Source organism: Porites lutea, chromosome 9 (genome assembly GCF_958299795.1).
Source record: "Porites lutea chromosome 9, jaPorLute2.1, whole genome shotgun sequence".
Classification (NCBI taxonomy): Eukaryota; Metazoa; Cnidaria; class Anthozoa; order Scleractinia; family Poritidae; genus Porites; species Porites lutea.
Genome location: NC_133209.1, coordinates 17,160,038 through 17,177,138, shown reverse-complemented (window position 1 = coordinate 17,177,138; position 17,101 = coordinate 17,160,038). Strand labels below are relative to the sequence as shown.

The following is a 17,101-nucleotide window of genomic DNA, read 5'->3' as shown; positions in this document are numbered from 1 at the left end:
TTTTGGCCTTGTCTAAATCTATAGACTTATTTATCGTATTTAAAAATGATCGATCTGTAACCTTATTTATCTTGACACTTAAGTAAAGATGTTAAAATCGCGAAAGCAATCCACAGTTTTAAGAAGAAAATTCGAAAGGTAGATCTCTCAAAAAATTTCTCAGATTCTGATTGGTTCAAATCCCACTGCTTATTCTTCATAATTAACCAGCTAGCGTTGACCAAATTTGGAAGACGGAAGAAAAAGGGACAGCGACCCAGGGGCCCTGGGGACAAGGATGAAATGTTTTGGCAGTTTGGCAGAGCAAAACAAAATGGCGGAGCAGGGTTTGGCGAAGAGGAAATAGCCGAATTACTGCCTTAAAACAATTCAAAAACAGCAAGTTATTAAGGCACTTATTAAAGGCGATGATATTGCGGGTGCCATTTACCCTTCTACTTTTCAGGCTTATCCTGCCTATCTTATGAAGAAGACTGGGCAGTATGAAGGCACAGTACAGAGCCTCTTTTTTCTTCAGCGGTCACACATTTTCTAGTATGGTCTATTTCACTGCTCGGATCAAAAGAAAAAGTTGAGAAAAAGTTGAAAAAAAAAATAATCAAAGTAGAATCTTGCGTTAATTTCAGTCAACTCTTTGTTATTAAAATTCCATCTTTGGTCTTATAAAAACGTCTGAAATTTATAATTATGTACCCTTATGTTTACAATACTTGTAATCTTTGTGTAGAGAAAAAGCCTTTAAAGTGAACACATAACCCTTATGTGTAAAGGAAACGAGCAACCAGGGCCTCAATAGTATTTTGTGCCTAATAGAGAAGAAAATAAAAAGAGCTACCACCCATGCCTCGACAACGTTGCCACCCAACGTAAAATTAAGTCTAAAACAAAGAAAAAGTAAAAAAAAGGAAAAATACATAAATTAATTAATTCATTTTCTTTTCGTGGTCCACTTGGGACTAATCGGAACAACTCAATTCTGTTCGCTTATCACTAGTTGAACGCGTGTAGTTGGTTAAAGAAACAAGGGTAGATTAAATGGCATTGATTATTTTGCAAAGTAAAACTACTAAGAGTCTACTTAATAAACAGTGAGATTTATAACGTCACTTCGACAACCAACGTTAAAAAAAATAGTTTTTCGGTCACCGGCGTTTTGCTATGATAACAAAACTATCTATCCAATCACTGATTGTAGGAATAAAAGTTGTTTCCTAGTTCAGACCTGCACCTGTAGGACCAGGTGACTTTAAGTTACTTCATATAAAATATCTTTATTACAACAATTAACGTCAACAGCAGCCTCCGTAGCGTAATGGATAACGCGTCGGCCTCCTAGGCAGCGAATGCCGTGAAAGCCGAAGATTGCGGGTTCGAGTCCCGTCGGAGGTGTTTTTTGCTGAATCTTATTTCAGTTTCTTCCTTTTTTAATCAACTACTGTATTAATATAATTTCACGGCTCAAAAGAGTTGTCTTTCCCAGCTATACACGACCCCACAAGCTACCAAGTTTGAAGTAATATCGTGTATAAATAAAGGTTTTCATTGACAATCGATCGCCGGAGGGCCTGAAATGCTCTACTATTAAACTTGCCCAGTTGGTGTTTGCATGGGAAAGGAAAAGAGAAATGTATTTACACATTTATTTCGAGAGAGGTTGTCGGAAAAAAAAATGTGCACGCGCCAATCTCAAAAGGTAATATGGGATATGATCAATATACCGTTTTTCTCACACTTCAGCTTTCGAACCTACTTTTTTTTGCTTTCCTTTAGCACTCACAGACAGACATCCATGGCCTTTTTAATCGGTATAAAATTGTTCGCGAGCTCTGCGTACAGCTAGATTATCTGTCACTGTTGATGTGATGATGTCTTGATGTGTTTCAGTCTATTTTTTCAAAACAACCCGACTTAAAGTTTATCCCATTTATTTCTGTGTTTCTTTCTTTTTTTTTTTTTGTAGATCTGAGCAACAAAGTCTCAGAAAGATGGCGAGTCTATGTTATTTTTTTTAGCAGCAAATACATTCACCCGCTGATGCCCTATTATTTTAGCAAAGAGCAAAGAGGCCGCGCATTATGGACGATTAGGGGCGCTGGGAACTATAAACTTAATCCAAAGATGGCGCGTGGAAGGCATGTTTGGTTTTTCTCTCGTTTTTCATGTATTTTTCAAGGTTTGTAGCGATTATAGGTTGATCATACAGTAACAACTGTAGAAGGTATCGTTTTAAGAAGTTTTGGAACTGTTTGTGGTATTTGTTTACCTTACATTTGGTGAGATCGTGACTCTCACCCTTTTAGCCAGGCTGTTTTAGCTCATAAACTTAAAGCGCGTATGCAATTCTTTCACTAATTCAATCTCCCCCTTCTTAAAGTCTCAACGCTTTGATATTAAGGGCAAATCCTTGCGTATCCAATGGTGTTGAAAAGCGTTATTTGCAAATTGGCTTTATAAAATTCTTATAATTAAAAGTGTTATGTAGCAAATCGGTCAGAGTAAAACGAAGACTGCGGACTATACAGACCCCTTTACGGTTGTGAGGGCATGCTGGGTAATCAGGACAAGATGGTGGAAAAATCAAAAGTTTGTAGGAGAATACAACATACACCTAATGCCAGATCCCAAGGGAAACAGTTAGTTTTGTTTTCCCAAGAGTCCTGATGTTTCCCTGCGACGAAAATGAGGGAAACTTCAGGACTCGAGGGAAAATAAAACTAACTGGTTTCCCAAGGGACCTGACATTAAGCGTTTTGTTTCTAGACTTTCACTTCAACAGCAACAAAAAAATAACCGAAGTGAACCAAAACAGTTGACTCGGTACTTATAACAACACAAAATTTAATTCTCAAAGCCACTGAATGAATGATTTACAAAGTACTTTCCTCATATTATCTGCATCTTTTTCCTCCAGTAGCTGCTGTTTCTCTTCTGGGATAACTTTCAAAATCGTTGCTTTGTAGCTTGAGGCTTTGTGTTTGTGTTGTTGTGTTCATTCATGAAAAAGAAAGAAAACTGGAAGTGTTTTTCGCGCCTTCTGTCATGCCATTTTCCAACATGCTTTGATTACGTGCTGTAATGTATCCCGAGCGGGATACATTGCTTAATGTATCATGATTGGGATACATTTGATTTTAGTCAGGGCCACGTGACCAAGAATCAACCAATGGCAGTCCCTGATTGTTTGAGTGAAAGTCTAGGAATATAACAAGGTTATTTAACTCTTGCTAACTGAATATATTTGCAGTGCTGGAAATAATTTTTCTTACTTAAAAGGACTTGTGTCACTTCAAACCTTTATTTTGAAAGGACATATACGGTCGGTCATTAATTAGAATACCATATTTACTCGGCTGTGGCGCTTATTAAATTCTTCACGCCTCAAATGCGGGGCTTTTTTGAAAGTTGGATGCACCAAAGAATTATTTTAATTATGATATTGTTATTTTCCATATTAAACTAACTGCTGATATTGATTATAATGGGGCCGCAGTTCTTGTTACATGAGAGAGATTAAGATCCACGTTTACTGCAAACTGCAAACGTCAGACTCAAGTTTAGCATTTCTCAGAATAGAAAATAAGCAGATAAAAACAGTCCCGAATGATTCCTACGGTTAAAACTGGCATAAAACTACTTAGTTTAGTGTAGAAGCAATAGAGAGTAAACGGGAAGTAAGGGCATGTAAGGGAAAACTTGGTCAGGTGGTACAAATTCTCGTCTTCCATTTGGCTTAGGGGTGAAACTTCATTTCTCTATTTTTGTCCTACATGTAAACGCGGCGCTTATTCCAAGGCAGCGCTAATTCTAGTAAATAGAGTCATGCTTTCAACCTGGTTTGCCTCATATCACTTGATAGTACATGGCAAGAAGACCCAAGCAATGATTCTGGGTAAGCCCTCGTAAGAACCTGTTCTTCACATTGGTGAATGCTACTGTTTAAAAAGAAATAATCTTTCCTTCGAATTTCTCATACTTCCAGACACAATTTGCATAAATCTCAAGCTTTGAAAGATAAAAAATAACTAAAATGATAGTCTAAACAGACCAGTTGAACGCGATACAAAGGAATTTTACAGTAAACAAAGGAACCAAGGCAGTGATATTTATTTCATTCAAAATATTCCCAAAACCAGCAAAAATGCTGCGCACGTCTTGCAAAGTGAATTTTTCTTAAAAGTATCCTTGATGCTTCACAGCTGACTTCAAAGGTAGGCAGTCATCGTTCTTCCATCTTTCCCAATTCACAACCAAATTTACTTTTGAACATTGCTTTCCTTCTGGTTTTTCTTCAAACTGGCGAAAACATCGTGACTTCTTAAGGGCTTCCGGAATTATGCGTTTTTTTTCAGCAAATTATCGGCTATTTTTTGGCGAATTATGCGCCAAGAATCCTGAAATATGCGCGAATTATGCGAATTGCACAATGTTTTTAAGCAAAACGTTTTAATGTTTAAATTTAGTAAGCTTGCAAATCAAGCATAAACATCTAATAAGTAGTCTTGAGGCTGTGTGCCCTTAGGGATCGCGCCACCATTAACTACACGGGAGAGACGAAATTCACGCATTATAGGATTTTCTGACTTGTTTAGCTGTATGTTTGCAGCAGCACACGCCCTTATCTACTCATGGAAGACTTCCACTTTCTTTTCGTGAGCTGGAGCTGCACTTGAATGAAGTCTTCAATGTCTGTTGTTTCACTCGCTTCGAAGAGGATTCATCCATTCGCTTGGTGGGTGAAACAGCTGAAAGGTGCTTGTCAGGAACTGACTTTCGGTGGTGATCCACAACAACGAACAAAATAGGAGATTCTTATTTGCATGGAAATTAATTCACGGGATATTACTTAGCCCGCTCTTGTGGTGTAATGCTACATGGCTTTTTCTTTGGTTTTACTTTTAATACAAACTTATCCATTTTCAAAGCGAAAACACGGGAAAGAAAGTTGTTTTGCCGCCAACTAATTTGAAGCTGGGCGCTTTTTTTCTTTTCCAAGCTGTGATTGGTTATATTTCTTACAATCATGGCGCATTCATGAAAAACTAGAACACAGGCCCCAACAACCAGCAGCATGGAACGCCTGGAATGCCTTGTTGATTTGCAATATGTGTGAACGCTTTTTGCGACGAAGTGGTGGCTATTTGCTACGAAAATGTACTATATTTAGGGGAAAAAATTTCCATACATCTCTCAAGGTATGAAAAAACATAGCTCATTAATAGATTTTTCAAATTTTTTGAAAATTATGCGCCATTATGCGTTTTTTTTTTAATTATGCGAATTATGCACTCAGAGCCAAATTATGCGATTTCGCATCTGTGCATAGTTCCGAAACCCTCCTTCTTCATCTTTCAGATCGTTGAAACAGGCAGCCATTTTAGTTTTAAAGCATGTGTTTTCAGGTGCACAAATTAGATTTCATATATGGAAAGTAAAACGCGACAATTCGCTAACAAAGAGAGCTGCTTCGTTTCACCGGATAAGTATCGGATAGGAAGACAAAAAAGTGTATGCTTTCAATGTTTTCGTGTTTCCTCAAAATAGAGACTCTTTCACAGGAATGCAAAGTTTATCTTTTTACCTTTTAATGTTTTCGAATGTTAAGAAGCTTCCAAGACAAGAGTCAAGTCAATTAAGTGCTCGGACATTGTGTCTGCTCATATTGCAACATTAGTTGGAAACTTTCATAGGACAATTTCGGATGTCCGACAGTAATTTCCAGCACTGGTTTGTCACTTTCCCTTTGAAAAATGTAACTAATGAACTTGAAGAAACTACACACTAAATCTGGAGTGCATAGTCATGATTTGAAGTTGGACAAGGGCGCTATCATAAGGCGCTATAAAGGCGCCATCTTGGTTTCCCCTGGTCTTCAAGCTCCACTCGGTCACAACTTAAGGAGATGTTGGGGGAGGGGTAAGGTGAGGAGGAGAGGAGTTGCCAAGAAAAAGCGATCCGTTTTAGAGACATGTAAAAGCCTCCTTCACAGTCGATTGACTGAATTTAAAGTTTCAATTTTTTTATTATTATTATTTTTTTCACATTCCATGTATCAAATAACATAAAAAATCGCGTGTTGTTACACAGGCATCCCATATCGGAGCAGCCTTCTAGGGCTTAAATTGGCCTTTCTTCCAAATTTTACAGTGTTTCAGTAGACAATTTATGAATTTCTTTAGAAAAAAAAAAAAGGAGCCAAATCCACCCCCATCGGGCAGATTATGGGCGAGTGTTGATAACTTCGGGTAGCATTTGCCTAGTGCGAGGTGTATTGTTAAGTAAGAAAAGACGTTTAGAGTAGTGTAGTGACTGTAGTGTAAAATTAATGTGTTTTGTTTCTTCAATCTCCAGGCTAGACTAGACGGAGACCGATCGATGTACGTTTTGAAGTAATACAGCTAAAATGATCTGGCATTAGGGGGTCAAAGTTCTGCCCCTCACCATACATGTTCCCGCCATCATATTAACTCTCAAAAATCAACAACATGGCTGTCCTCACTTTGTATAGCATCCAACGCAGTAAATACAGTTTGTACAAAATTTTAAGTTTGCTTCTTTTACAAGATCCCAAAGTTTCTCTCGCGGTTCTCTTTTCGAAATACTACAACATATCAAAAACTCGAGAAAGGGGTTCTATCCTAACCACCCCCCCCTCCCACCTTGTACCACTGTGAAGGGTGTGATTTTGTGTGTACGTCCGAGGGTTAAAGCTCTAAGGAAGAGATTGATGACGTTTTGCGTGATACGCAACATACATCTCAAGCAGAATTAAAAAATCGATGCAATTTGGGGATCTAGAAGTGGTTAAGTATTATTGGAATTTGTTTAGTCGTGGTGAATGTTTCTTACTTTACTTTTTGTTGTTTCAATATTTTGTTTCGGGGAGTTTTGATCACTTTGAACCGTTACGTATTATAAATTTCTGTTTAATGTAGTTGTATTTGTGGTTAATGGCAAAAATAAATAAATGAATAAATGAATGAATGAATGAAAATGAGTTCCTGTAAAATTTATGCAGCTGTCCAGTTTTTAGTAGTTTAAGTTAGTGTCTCCTTTTTTAAGGCCTTCTCCAATGAAAAACAACAAGATCTAACAATGTTTTCTTTGAATTCAGGTGCGGTGTGTTTTCAGTCTTTTGCAGTAGGGATTTGGCCATCACAACCTCTGCAACACCAAACCCCCCGTTTGAATGCTTACAATGAGCATGTAAAGAGGGTCTGAATTAATGAGGTTTAATGTTTGGTGTTATTTGCCCATAATTTTTAGTGTTTGCTGTTAAATTGGCCAATTTTTTAATGTTTACTGTTTCGGAAGAAAATGCTGTTAAGTGTTGGGAGGGTTCTTCGGATATGTTCAGCAGTGGTTGGACCTCTTCGTTAGTCTTCGGGAATCTTCGGTAGCTTCGGAAATGTTTTGAAAATAATCCAGAATAGGCCATTTGTACGATGACGTCATTTTGCTACTACTACCAGAATCCTTCAGGGTTTTGCTTCCTTGTGCAAATTAGATCTTTTGTTATTCCAACCTCAATGGGATTAACAAATTTAAATATGAAAGAAAAAACGGAATGAATTCTGGTCTCAGTAGTAAAATAGACGTCATCATACATGCAAATGGCCTATTGTCGTAAAATGGCCAAAAACTCCTTGACATAGTAAAAAAATAACATTGGCTTTTTTGGAACCGTTTTTGCCTCTTTCTAAAAAAAATTGCTGTTTCAAAGAATTTTTTAACTGTTAGTGTTAAAATGCCTAAAATTTACTTTCAAACTTAGAAAACCCGGCGTGAACGGCTGAAAAATTTCAGGAATGTTGACTGTGTAGTGAGTAATCACAATGAACTTCAGGACACGCGAGCAAACCACAAAGCCACAAACTAACTTACTGTTGATGTTTGCGGTTTAGGTTTCTCACGCCTTATTACCTTTCTCTTCGCAACACAATAACATTTCATGAATATTTCTAGTGCTCACGGTTTTGTGAGTTTCACAGTACCTGTTTCGGTTATTGAGTTACCAAATTGAGACCCTCTGTAAATTATAAGGAACAAAGACCGACAAAAAAAGGAAGTTGGACCAAAATTATTCCAACCCCCTTTCAGGGGAGCTGAATAAGACTTGAAACAGCATAGAAAATTGAGCATTGGGGGATTTATTTATTCCTATTATCATCATTGTTATTATGATTATTGTTATTATTATTATTATTATTATTATTATTATTATTATTACCACATCTATTATTAACTTTGGCGCACAAAATTATTTATCACCTGTTTTATACCACAGCAGGGCATGGTAAGAAAATAAATGTGGTCCGAATGACTAATCTTTTTTTGTAAACTTGCACTAAAATTTGAAACCGCTCTGTGCAGGAGCCTGAGATCACTCGCTCAGATTACTCTCGTTTTTTCAGAAACAATTTTCATTCCAAAAAGTTAACACTGGTTGTTACTAAAAAAGAGCTAAAATCGTCTTGTCCGTCCCCTCGACGACCAAAGACCACTCGAACACGTTCCGCCACCACCACACTTGAGAAACTTGTGCTAAAAAACGTTCAATGGATTGTTGTTGTTATTATTATTATTATTATTATTAGTCAGTTATTATTATTAATAATAACCAAAGGTTACGGAGTGCGGGCGACAACGATCGAAGGTTTTAAAAAACACTTTAATTGGCCATTTCGGAGTTGCGTAGAGAACTGGGACAAATTTCAAATTAAAAATATTTTTCAGTTTTTCTGTTATACTGTACAATCCGTCATGCATCTAATACTTGGGAAGAACTAATTCGACAATCTCTATGTTTGCTCATTAACAGTTTATATGGTTTGGGGGGAAGCTGTCACAAAATTACAGACTTTTGTATAAATCTTTAACCATGTTTCAAGAGTCATAACTTGATGCCTGTTCAACCTTAGAGCAACAAACTTAAAAAAAAAACAACCTCAACATGACCTTTTATATGTTGGTGTCAGTTAATCGATAAGTTTAAATCTGAAATTCGCCCTAGTTCCCCAAGAAACTCCGAAATGGCAAATTGTGCTTTGCGTCATCTCACTGACACATGGTCAAAACACGCGTGGTCAGTTTACGATGGGGTAGAAGGCCGAAACGCGTGCGATCGAATTGCGTTCTCTGTATTCCGTTCATTCTTAGTGGAAGTCCAATCGAACGATGGCTACATACATGCGACGCATGCGTAATAACAACCTGGAGATTAGGATTGCGGACTCCTCTTGTCGCCCGCAATTATTATTATTATTATTATTATTATTATTATTATTATTATTATTATTATTTCAGTTGTTGTTGTTGTTGTTGTCGATGATGATACGTATTATTGGGTTTGCTTGTCCTCAGACCCTCCATTTCTGGTTTATTCCAAAGTGCGACAGAACAGAGCTTTTGGGCAACAAACTGAGAGGACGGTTTTCAAGCTTTTCAACTTCCACAGATACATTTATTTATATTTGGTGTAGGGGGAGGGTGGAGTAAAAATTGTCAAGAGATCAAGAGGTGGGGGGGCTGCACTAATTTTGCTTTTGCGAACAGGGGGACACTACATAATAATTTCCCCTTTGAAGCCCATTTGTCCGCCACCATCCTTTGACGATCATTGCACAGTCCCTCACTTCAAGGCAACTTTGTGAAAGTGATATTGTCTTTGGTTAAGGTTGGTAAAAAGCCACTTACATGTAGATTCCGATAAAAATTGCATCAAATTAGGCTTAACATCATCATCATCATCATCCTCATTCACATCACCATCGATCATCAAAAACCACATCACTATGTACAAGAAAATCATTTCGCCTTTTTAAGAATTTACCGAGGATTTGCTTGTTTTCGGAAAAGCATAACACTGCGCAGCAATTCCATGATGGCGTGACGAATTTCTCTCATTTTCCAGCAGTAAACCAGAGGATTAAGAGATGAATTGAGAAACAGTAGTGTAAGACTGTAGTTTTCAGTTGCTTTGAGAAGACTATTTGTTCCTGATATTATGTATATATAATTAATACATATGTAAGGTAAATAGCAGACTAAAAATAAGATATACACGTAAAATGTACCAACTGCGGATTTTCGGATTCTCTCAGCGTTTGAAACTACTTTCCTGTCCTGTGCTTTTTGTTGGAGATGAAGGACGTGAATGTCTTTCCGGTGGCGTCGTACAGCTGCATACATCTTACAATAAAAAAATCCTGTGGAAATAAGGCAAATAGGCGGAATTATAGCGCTTATAATGTTGTGTATATGTGAGTTCCATAGCTCCCAGAGAGAAGAGAATGTGCTCAATGTCCATATTAAGGCTTCCGTAGTAACAACACGCTTGCGAGTCACAAATTCTTGATATCTGAGATGGAGATAAATGGCTAAGAATCTATCCACAGTCAGAGCAATGACACCAAAAAACGAAGCGTTGCACAGTAGAAATGCAGTGATTTCAAACGCTTTGATCAGGTCTTTGAAGGCTGAAGTCTGACTTGTTGCCACCTTCAAAGGTTGAAATACTAAGCCAACGCCAGGATCAGAGACGGCTAAACTCATGAGTAATGTCTTTAGAGTTTTTGGCAACACCTTAGTTTTCTTCAGTGCCATTATTGTTAAGATATTCAACATCGTGGCGGTGTAGGATAAAAATATATTGAAGGCCAAATCCAAAATGAGCAAGGGACCGTCAGGTTCCATCATCACTGACTTAACCTGCCAATTACATTTTAAAAGAAGAATACGTCAGTATATGGAAAATTCTGTCGATTTGAATAAACGTTTGTCAGTAGCCCTATATCTTGATGACCAAATTTTACCTTCGACTTTTTACTTTTCGTTACAGATGATTAACAATTGAAAGTGTTCGTGATCCCTACCTTTTTATGAGAAGACGATAGTTAATAAAGCGTGCGATGGAAAGTTTGATGCGCAATATTTGTTTAAAATTGCCAAAAGCCTAGTAAAGGCCATAGCCAATCAATGAATAGCAAGCAGTGACTAATGATCGTATATTTTGTTCCTTACGGAAAGCTGTTGAGTCTCGTCCGGTGGAAACACTTAACAAAAACACGTTTTGAAATTAAGAATGTCACAAAAGTTTGATTAATTAATGGTGTTTCTTTCGTTTTTCGCACTCAAGATTTTAGTACACTCAAAATTAAAATCAGCCCTCTGCAGCTGTGTCCACTAACACCCGATTTGAATTTATTCAGTGGCATAACAAATACCGTATTTCCTCGAATAATAGCCGTCCCTCGATTAATCGCCTCCCTAGAATAATAGCCTGTGTACAGACGTCCCCCCTCCCTCAGGAAAAATCTCTCCCGATTTTTCCTGAGGGAGGGGGGGGGGGGACGTCTGTACACAGGCTATCGAATAATCGCCCCCCTTTGAAAGACATATTCAAGTAATTTTAATTTAATCCATTAAAGTGCAATGTGATCCAGCATAATTGATCAGTGACGATTCAAACTATGAAAATTAATCAAGGAACTAAATTGGGCACACTTAAATTTCTTGTGTTCAGTTTATTTGATGCGATTATTTTTTTTTTATTTATTGGTGAAATAAAACAAAATATTTAGGGCACGACTTCCAGTGAACAATATTTGAAATAATCGCTTTCCTCGAATAATCCCCTTCCCTCGAAAAATCGCCTTCCCTCGAATAATCGCCTCTTTTTTGAGCAAAAAAGGGTGCGGAATAATCGTCCCCGGCTATTATTCGAGGAAATACGGTAATACGACCAATACTAGATCCGGTGCATGCAATAAAAAGAAAGAGCATTCAAAAGTTAAAAGGAAATTTGAATTCGACTAAGATGTCTCTCAATATAGCTTAGGTCGAAAAGAAAAATAATAAAAGTGATGACTCATTTGGGTAGTTTACGGACCTGAAACTCTGGATACTTTGTTACGCAGCACGTCGGCGGCGGCAGTCAAAACATCATTATGATAATGAGTATGGGTCCTTTCAAATTTTATCGCGTCTATTTGGAACCGTTCAATTCGTCAAATGTAGGCGACTTTTCCTGGAGTTGAATTCTTAAGGGCTTTATCCATGTTAAAATAGTTAAAGAATAATTTGTCGTCGTCTCTCCAGGTCCTCCATTCAACGTCGCATTGGGAGGTGCAGTGGACGTCAAAAAGTTGTACTAAAAAGCGTGATGATGATGATGTTGTTTTGCTCATAAAACCAATTGTTGTTGTTTTTTTTTTTTGCGTTATCGATCGTTGTCGTCGTCGTCGTCGTCGTAGTTTCTCAAGGTCCTGAGTGATGACGGAGAAAAAAAACCTGTCCGAAAAAAACGCGACATTTCGTGATAATCATCAAGCCTTGCTGAGAATATGAACACTTTTGACTTTGTTAGAAATTGGATGTTTGAATCCTTAGAATAAATTATGTGAATTAAGAATAGAATAGATGTTTTTAAAGGACAAGCTTTGTTTAACGGCCATCGTCATAGAAACAGGGCTAAGGAGTAGAGAGAATACCGAGGAGAATAAAGATTTTAAAAGTTTCGAGCCTTGCAAACAGGTGGACTCTTTATAAAAGTGAATATGCCAAACTCCATATAATTTATTTTAACTTTGATTGAAAGATTTTGCACAAGAAAGTTCATCTCCTCTGTCAGTTTGAGCCCAACGCAAAGCTTCCTTCTCGCAGCTAACCGTAGGTTGCGTACACAACATGCGATTATTTTTCACTTGTTAGGACGATTTTAGCCAATTAAAAATTGTTAGTTTTGGTAGCTACATGATTTTAAGCAGAATTTAGCCCAGGGATTTGTTTGTGCAACTGTGTATTTTCATTTTACGGATATTAACTAAACCAAAAGAACCTAACAACCAAAAAGAAAAAAAGAAAAAGAAAAAATGAAAAAAGGCAAAGGGCCTGTCCGGGAGTCGAACCCGGGACCTCTCGCACCCTAAGCGAGAATCATGCCCCTAGACCAACGGGCCAATGCTTAAAGTTACAGTGTGATTTACATATAACATTTTGTCATTTGGAAAATTCCACGCGTGTTACTGAAGTACCTGTAAGTTATACCTGTATCAACAGCATGTACTGCAGACAAAACAAGACGCGTTTGAAGTAAAAATAAACCTTGCAATTGTGGTAAAAAAAAACCCGTTGACTTAACCCTCAAGTGTAGCCGTACGCTCCCTAAAACAGAGAAAGGTATAAAATGAGCTACAGATGGCCCAAACAAATACGTACACTCCCATCACTGGACAAGAGGTTAGAGAATTAAGAAGGTGCGTATTTTAAAATTGAGCGAAGGAAAGAGATAAAGCGAAGAATACGAAAAGGAAATGGCTAATCCGGAGCATTTCAATTCTCTTCGTTTATCCCCTCTTTAAGTCCTACTGTGGCCGAAATACACATGAAAGTCCATAATCTACCATCAGAAATACCAACTGTCCACTTAATAAGAACCCGTTAGGGAACGTTAAAAGAGATATAGATTTATTCGGTCATAAGCATTTAGTTATGGTAACAAAAACCCCGCTTAATTTAAGCCACACCAATGACTGAAGTGAAAATTGCTTCTTTTAGGAAACAATGAGAAACAGCTGCACAGGGCCTTGTGATTGATTCACCATTTTAAAAATATCTACATTATAACATAATGTCTACAGAAGCCTTCGTAGATTAACCCTATTCAGAGCGCTCTCAATCATGCGTTCAAAACCGTTTAACCGCCAAACTTAGCGACTTCGCCTAAAAATTGTCTGCGAACATTTTAAAGTCGTTGAGACGTGTACGACAACAATGATGTTACCATGGCAACCAAGTTTTGATTGTCATGTTTTCAAAATTTGCATTTTTCCTATAAAAATGATTTATTTCTATGTATTGAATTATAGCATTACACTTTATTATGCAATATTATAACAAATTTATTATAAATCTTAGTGTTATCCAGACTTTTTAGTGACTGATTTAAGAAACAAAAAGATGTATTTAAAATGATCAAGTGGCAGAAATTGGGTTCAATTTTTAATTTTTAACAGTGTTAGTTTCTCTCGAAATTTCATAACTTGAGGAGTTTTTTGCTTTCTAAGCATCCCTTAACCCTATTCAGATCGGGCTTTTTTTGCTTCCTGCGACCGGGAGTCCTGGGGAGGGGGGGGGGGTTGAGAGGGCTTCGGAGGTTTTCCCTTCAAAACTGCTCATGATACGGCCACAGAATAATTTACTCATCATTTCCAACATCTAGGAATAACTTGATTCACACAATGGCGTGATTATGACGTCATATTGTTGAATTTATTGGCAGAATCAAATTTCCATCAATTTTTCCCCTCAAAGAGATTAATATTTTACACATTAATAGCCGTTAACAATAGGAGTAATGTCACGTTGACGTCATTTATTATTGCAAATGCTTTTAATTTTACTATTAACCCGAATAAATCATAGATTTTTGAAAAAGGTCTAGCCAATAATTTTGGACAAAAATATTATTTCATACCGTTTTTTTGGCTTAAAAAGGCCAGGAAATATTGTTTTGTGATGTTTTATATCTACCTGGAGTTTTGAAAACCCGGTTGCCTGAAATCTTAAGTCATGTCCAGCAACCTTGCAGGCAATCTTTCAAACCATAATTTGCTTAAAGCCGGGATGCTTTTAATGTAAAATTAAAAGTCTCCCTCTTCAGGACTAACCACCCTCAGCTGTTAACCATGGGCTCGAAATAACTTCCTGGAATTGACAGAAATCAGTGGAAATTCCAGAAAATATGCACGAGGGGGCCGTCAACCTAAGTGTCATGTTGTTGCACAGACACAGGGCTATCATCCAGTATGCATTTGGGTAGCCTGGTTAAATTTCAGGGGTTGGAGTTGTTCTAAAGAGCATGTTTTGTGCTGGACTGTGGATTTGCTGAATTTTAGCATCGGAGCTTATACCTGTCTTAAAGCTCAGTGTCTCCCTCAAATTGAGGGGTTTGTGCCAAGCTACACAAGGCTATCATCTCTTATGCGTTTGGGATAGCCTGGTTAAACTCCAGGGGCCGGGGATTGTTTTAAAGTTTGATGTGTTTCCCCACTGTTAGGCATTTTTATTAATTTGTGCTGTTTGTATGCAAGCAATGATCATGACCCTCTGTGCTGGTAATGTTCCAAGTCAGCAAGCAGTTAAATTGGTGTTTGTAGGACGTAGTTTTGTTGAAAATGGGGTGAATTGGGGGAAATGGCTTTGCAATTGGTGACGTTAACACTAAAATTGTCCCTTAAAATGCCTTATTTTCCAGACTAATGAGGAAAGCTTTTTTTTCGTTACCTTCAAGACAGACGTTTCTATCAAGTGGAAGCTCGTGTATTCAAGAATTTCTTTTCAAGGAGAGATTTTACTTTTCCAGTAAGAAGGGGCACTAATTACCAATCAGTGCGAGAGACTGACACGTTTTAGTGCCCGGTGTTCACAACTTGAAACCAGGTATAAATAACATGCGATTCTAGCCTATTGACACGTAGCTCTTATATAGTAGCGAAATCGCATTTTCCAAAGGGGTTTAACCGATGATCTTGGCCAAAATGTTTTTTCGTAGTTCGTTTTTGGCTTAAGAAGACAACAGGCGTTTCTAGACAACAAAAATATTGATCTTATATAGTCGCGAACTTCAAAGTGGAAAGTGGAAAAAGCAAGAATGGAAAGCCCCGGCCAATACTGGCCCGTTTATTTCCAAATGTTCCGCGACTATCCTGCAGAAATTGTCAGAAGACGCAAAGAGCAGATGAAGACCTTCAAAGAGGCCAGAAGAAACAACATCCTGCATTCTTCAGTCTATCGGAACCAGATAAGTTATTTATTAGAGGGCGAGTGTGGCCTGTAGGAAAAAAACTGATTATTAATCCTGAGACTGTTTCATAACTGTATTACGGGGACAAATTTACTATTCTTTTTTTCTTGCGGCTAGTCACCCCCTTAGAGATGCAAAGCGACCACCCAGCAAGAAAACATTTTAACTTTGTCTTTACGTTTTTTTTCGTTTTTTTTTTTTCTGTTTTGTTTTACTTTCAGTGCTTTGAAATATCTTTTTTTTAGACCTTTCTGTACGAAACCGACACTCTATACCTCATTCGCACAAATCAGAATAATCTATCATGCTATTCTTCTTTGGGTGAAAATTACCAGTTTCTTCTTTCTTCACAGCCCACACAAGAATAGCTATCATCTATAGTAGCGAAAATGGATTTTTCCAAAGGGGTCAGTAACCCGTGATTTTGATCAAAAATATGAAATGTTTTTCAAAAGACAAGAAAAGAATGATTAGCGATGTTGTAGAAAGATTAGAGAGATAAGGATTAGGAATTATTTTGCAACCGCATTAGTTATCATAAGGCAGAGATTTGGTTAAAGTTGGGTAAAGATTGGGTGCTTATAATAAGATACTTATTTTGTATTATTAGGTAACGATACAGTACGTTGCCCAGTATCCGGCCACTTCAGTTTAACATCGCAATAGCTTTCCTTTCTTAGTCGCAAGAGCTCTGAAATTTGGCCCAGAGACAATCCATTTAGTCCTTAATACTACGAAAGACAATTTAATTTTTTTGCCTTTGTTTCCATCTCGAAATTAATATTTTTGCAGAGCTCCTGGACAAGCCAAAGCCGCTGTTTGAAAGCTCAATTAACCTATCCGCAAATCGTTTTTTTTTTCTTCATTTTTTGTTAAAAAAAAAACAAAAACAAAAACATTAAAAAAAAAAAAAAAAAAAAAAAAAAACCGGGCGAAGGGACCTCTGATCCGACGGTTAAAGGTCACTCTCCTATTTAGTTTTACCCGAGTTAGTGTTGATTTCTTCATGCTCAGTCCCCACATTTGGCCTGCTTTTCTTGCATTAATTCCTCCTTCTTTCACGTCTCTCAATCCGTTTGAGACATTTTTCAGACCTTTGCAACCCCATTCTAGCAGTCACAACTGGGAAAAGTATGAGAATTCCCGGTTTAACTCCGACGCTTCCGGTTATATATAAAAAATGCAGTTACGCGAAACAAGCAGTGCACACGAAATCAAGTCTCCTATCAATGAGTGAAGGAAATTTCCATAAGGAATTGAGTAGATTATAGCAGAGCTGTAGCGCGAAGCGCGCGCAGC

At 37.5% G+C, this 17,101-nt stretch overlaps 1 protein-coding gene and 2 non-coding genes across 3 annotated transcripts; 1 reads left to right on the top strand and 2 right to left on the bottom strand.

Moving 5' to 3' along the window:
• The first annotated feature begins 1,298 nt into the window (after nt 1–1,298).
• Trnar-ccu (transfer RNA arginine (anticodon CCU)) lies at nt 1,299–1,389 on the top strand. The gene is given in 2 exon segments: nt 1,299–1,335; nt 1,354–1,389. It is a non-coding gene; the product is annotated as a tRNA-Arg (tRNA).
• Nucleotides 1,390–9,825: 8,436 nt separating this feature from the next.
• LOC140948956 (melanocyte-stimulating hormone receptor-like) lies at nt 9,826–10,703 on the bottom strand. The gene has a single exon (XM_073398211.1). The coding sequence runs from the start codon at nt 10,693–10,695 to the stop codon at nt 9,826–9,828; it is 870 nt and encodes a 289-aa protein (XP_073254312.1). The 5' UTR covers nt 10,696–10,703.
• Nucleotides 10,704–12,884: 2,181 nt separating this feature from the next.
• Nucleotides 12,885–12,956, bottom strand: Trnap-agg (transfer RNA proline (anticodon AGG)). Its single transcript has one exon. It is a non-coding gene; the product is annotated as a tRNA-Pro (tRNA).
• Nucleotides 12,957–17,101: the final 4,145 nt, after the last annotated feature.

What these genes read in the sequence shown, in the direction of transcription:
- LOC140948956 (XM_073398211.1), bottom strand. Translation starts at nt 10,695, where the DNA reads ATGATGGAACCTGACGGTCCCTTGCTCATTTTGGATTTGGCCTTCAAT.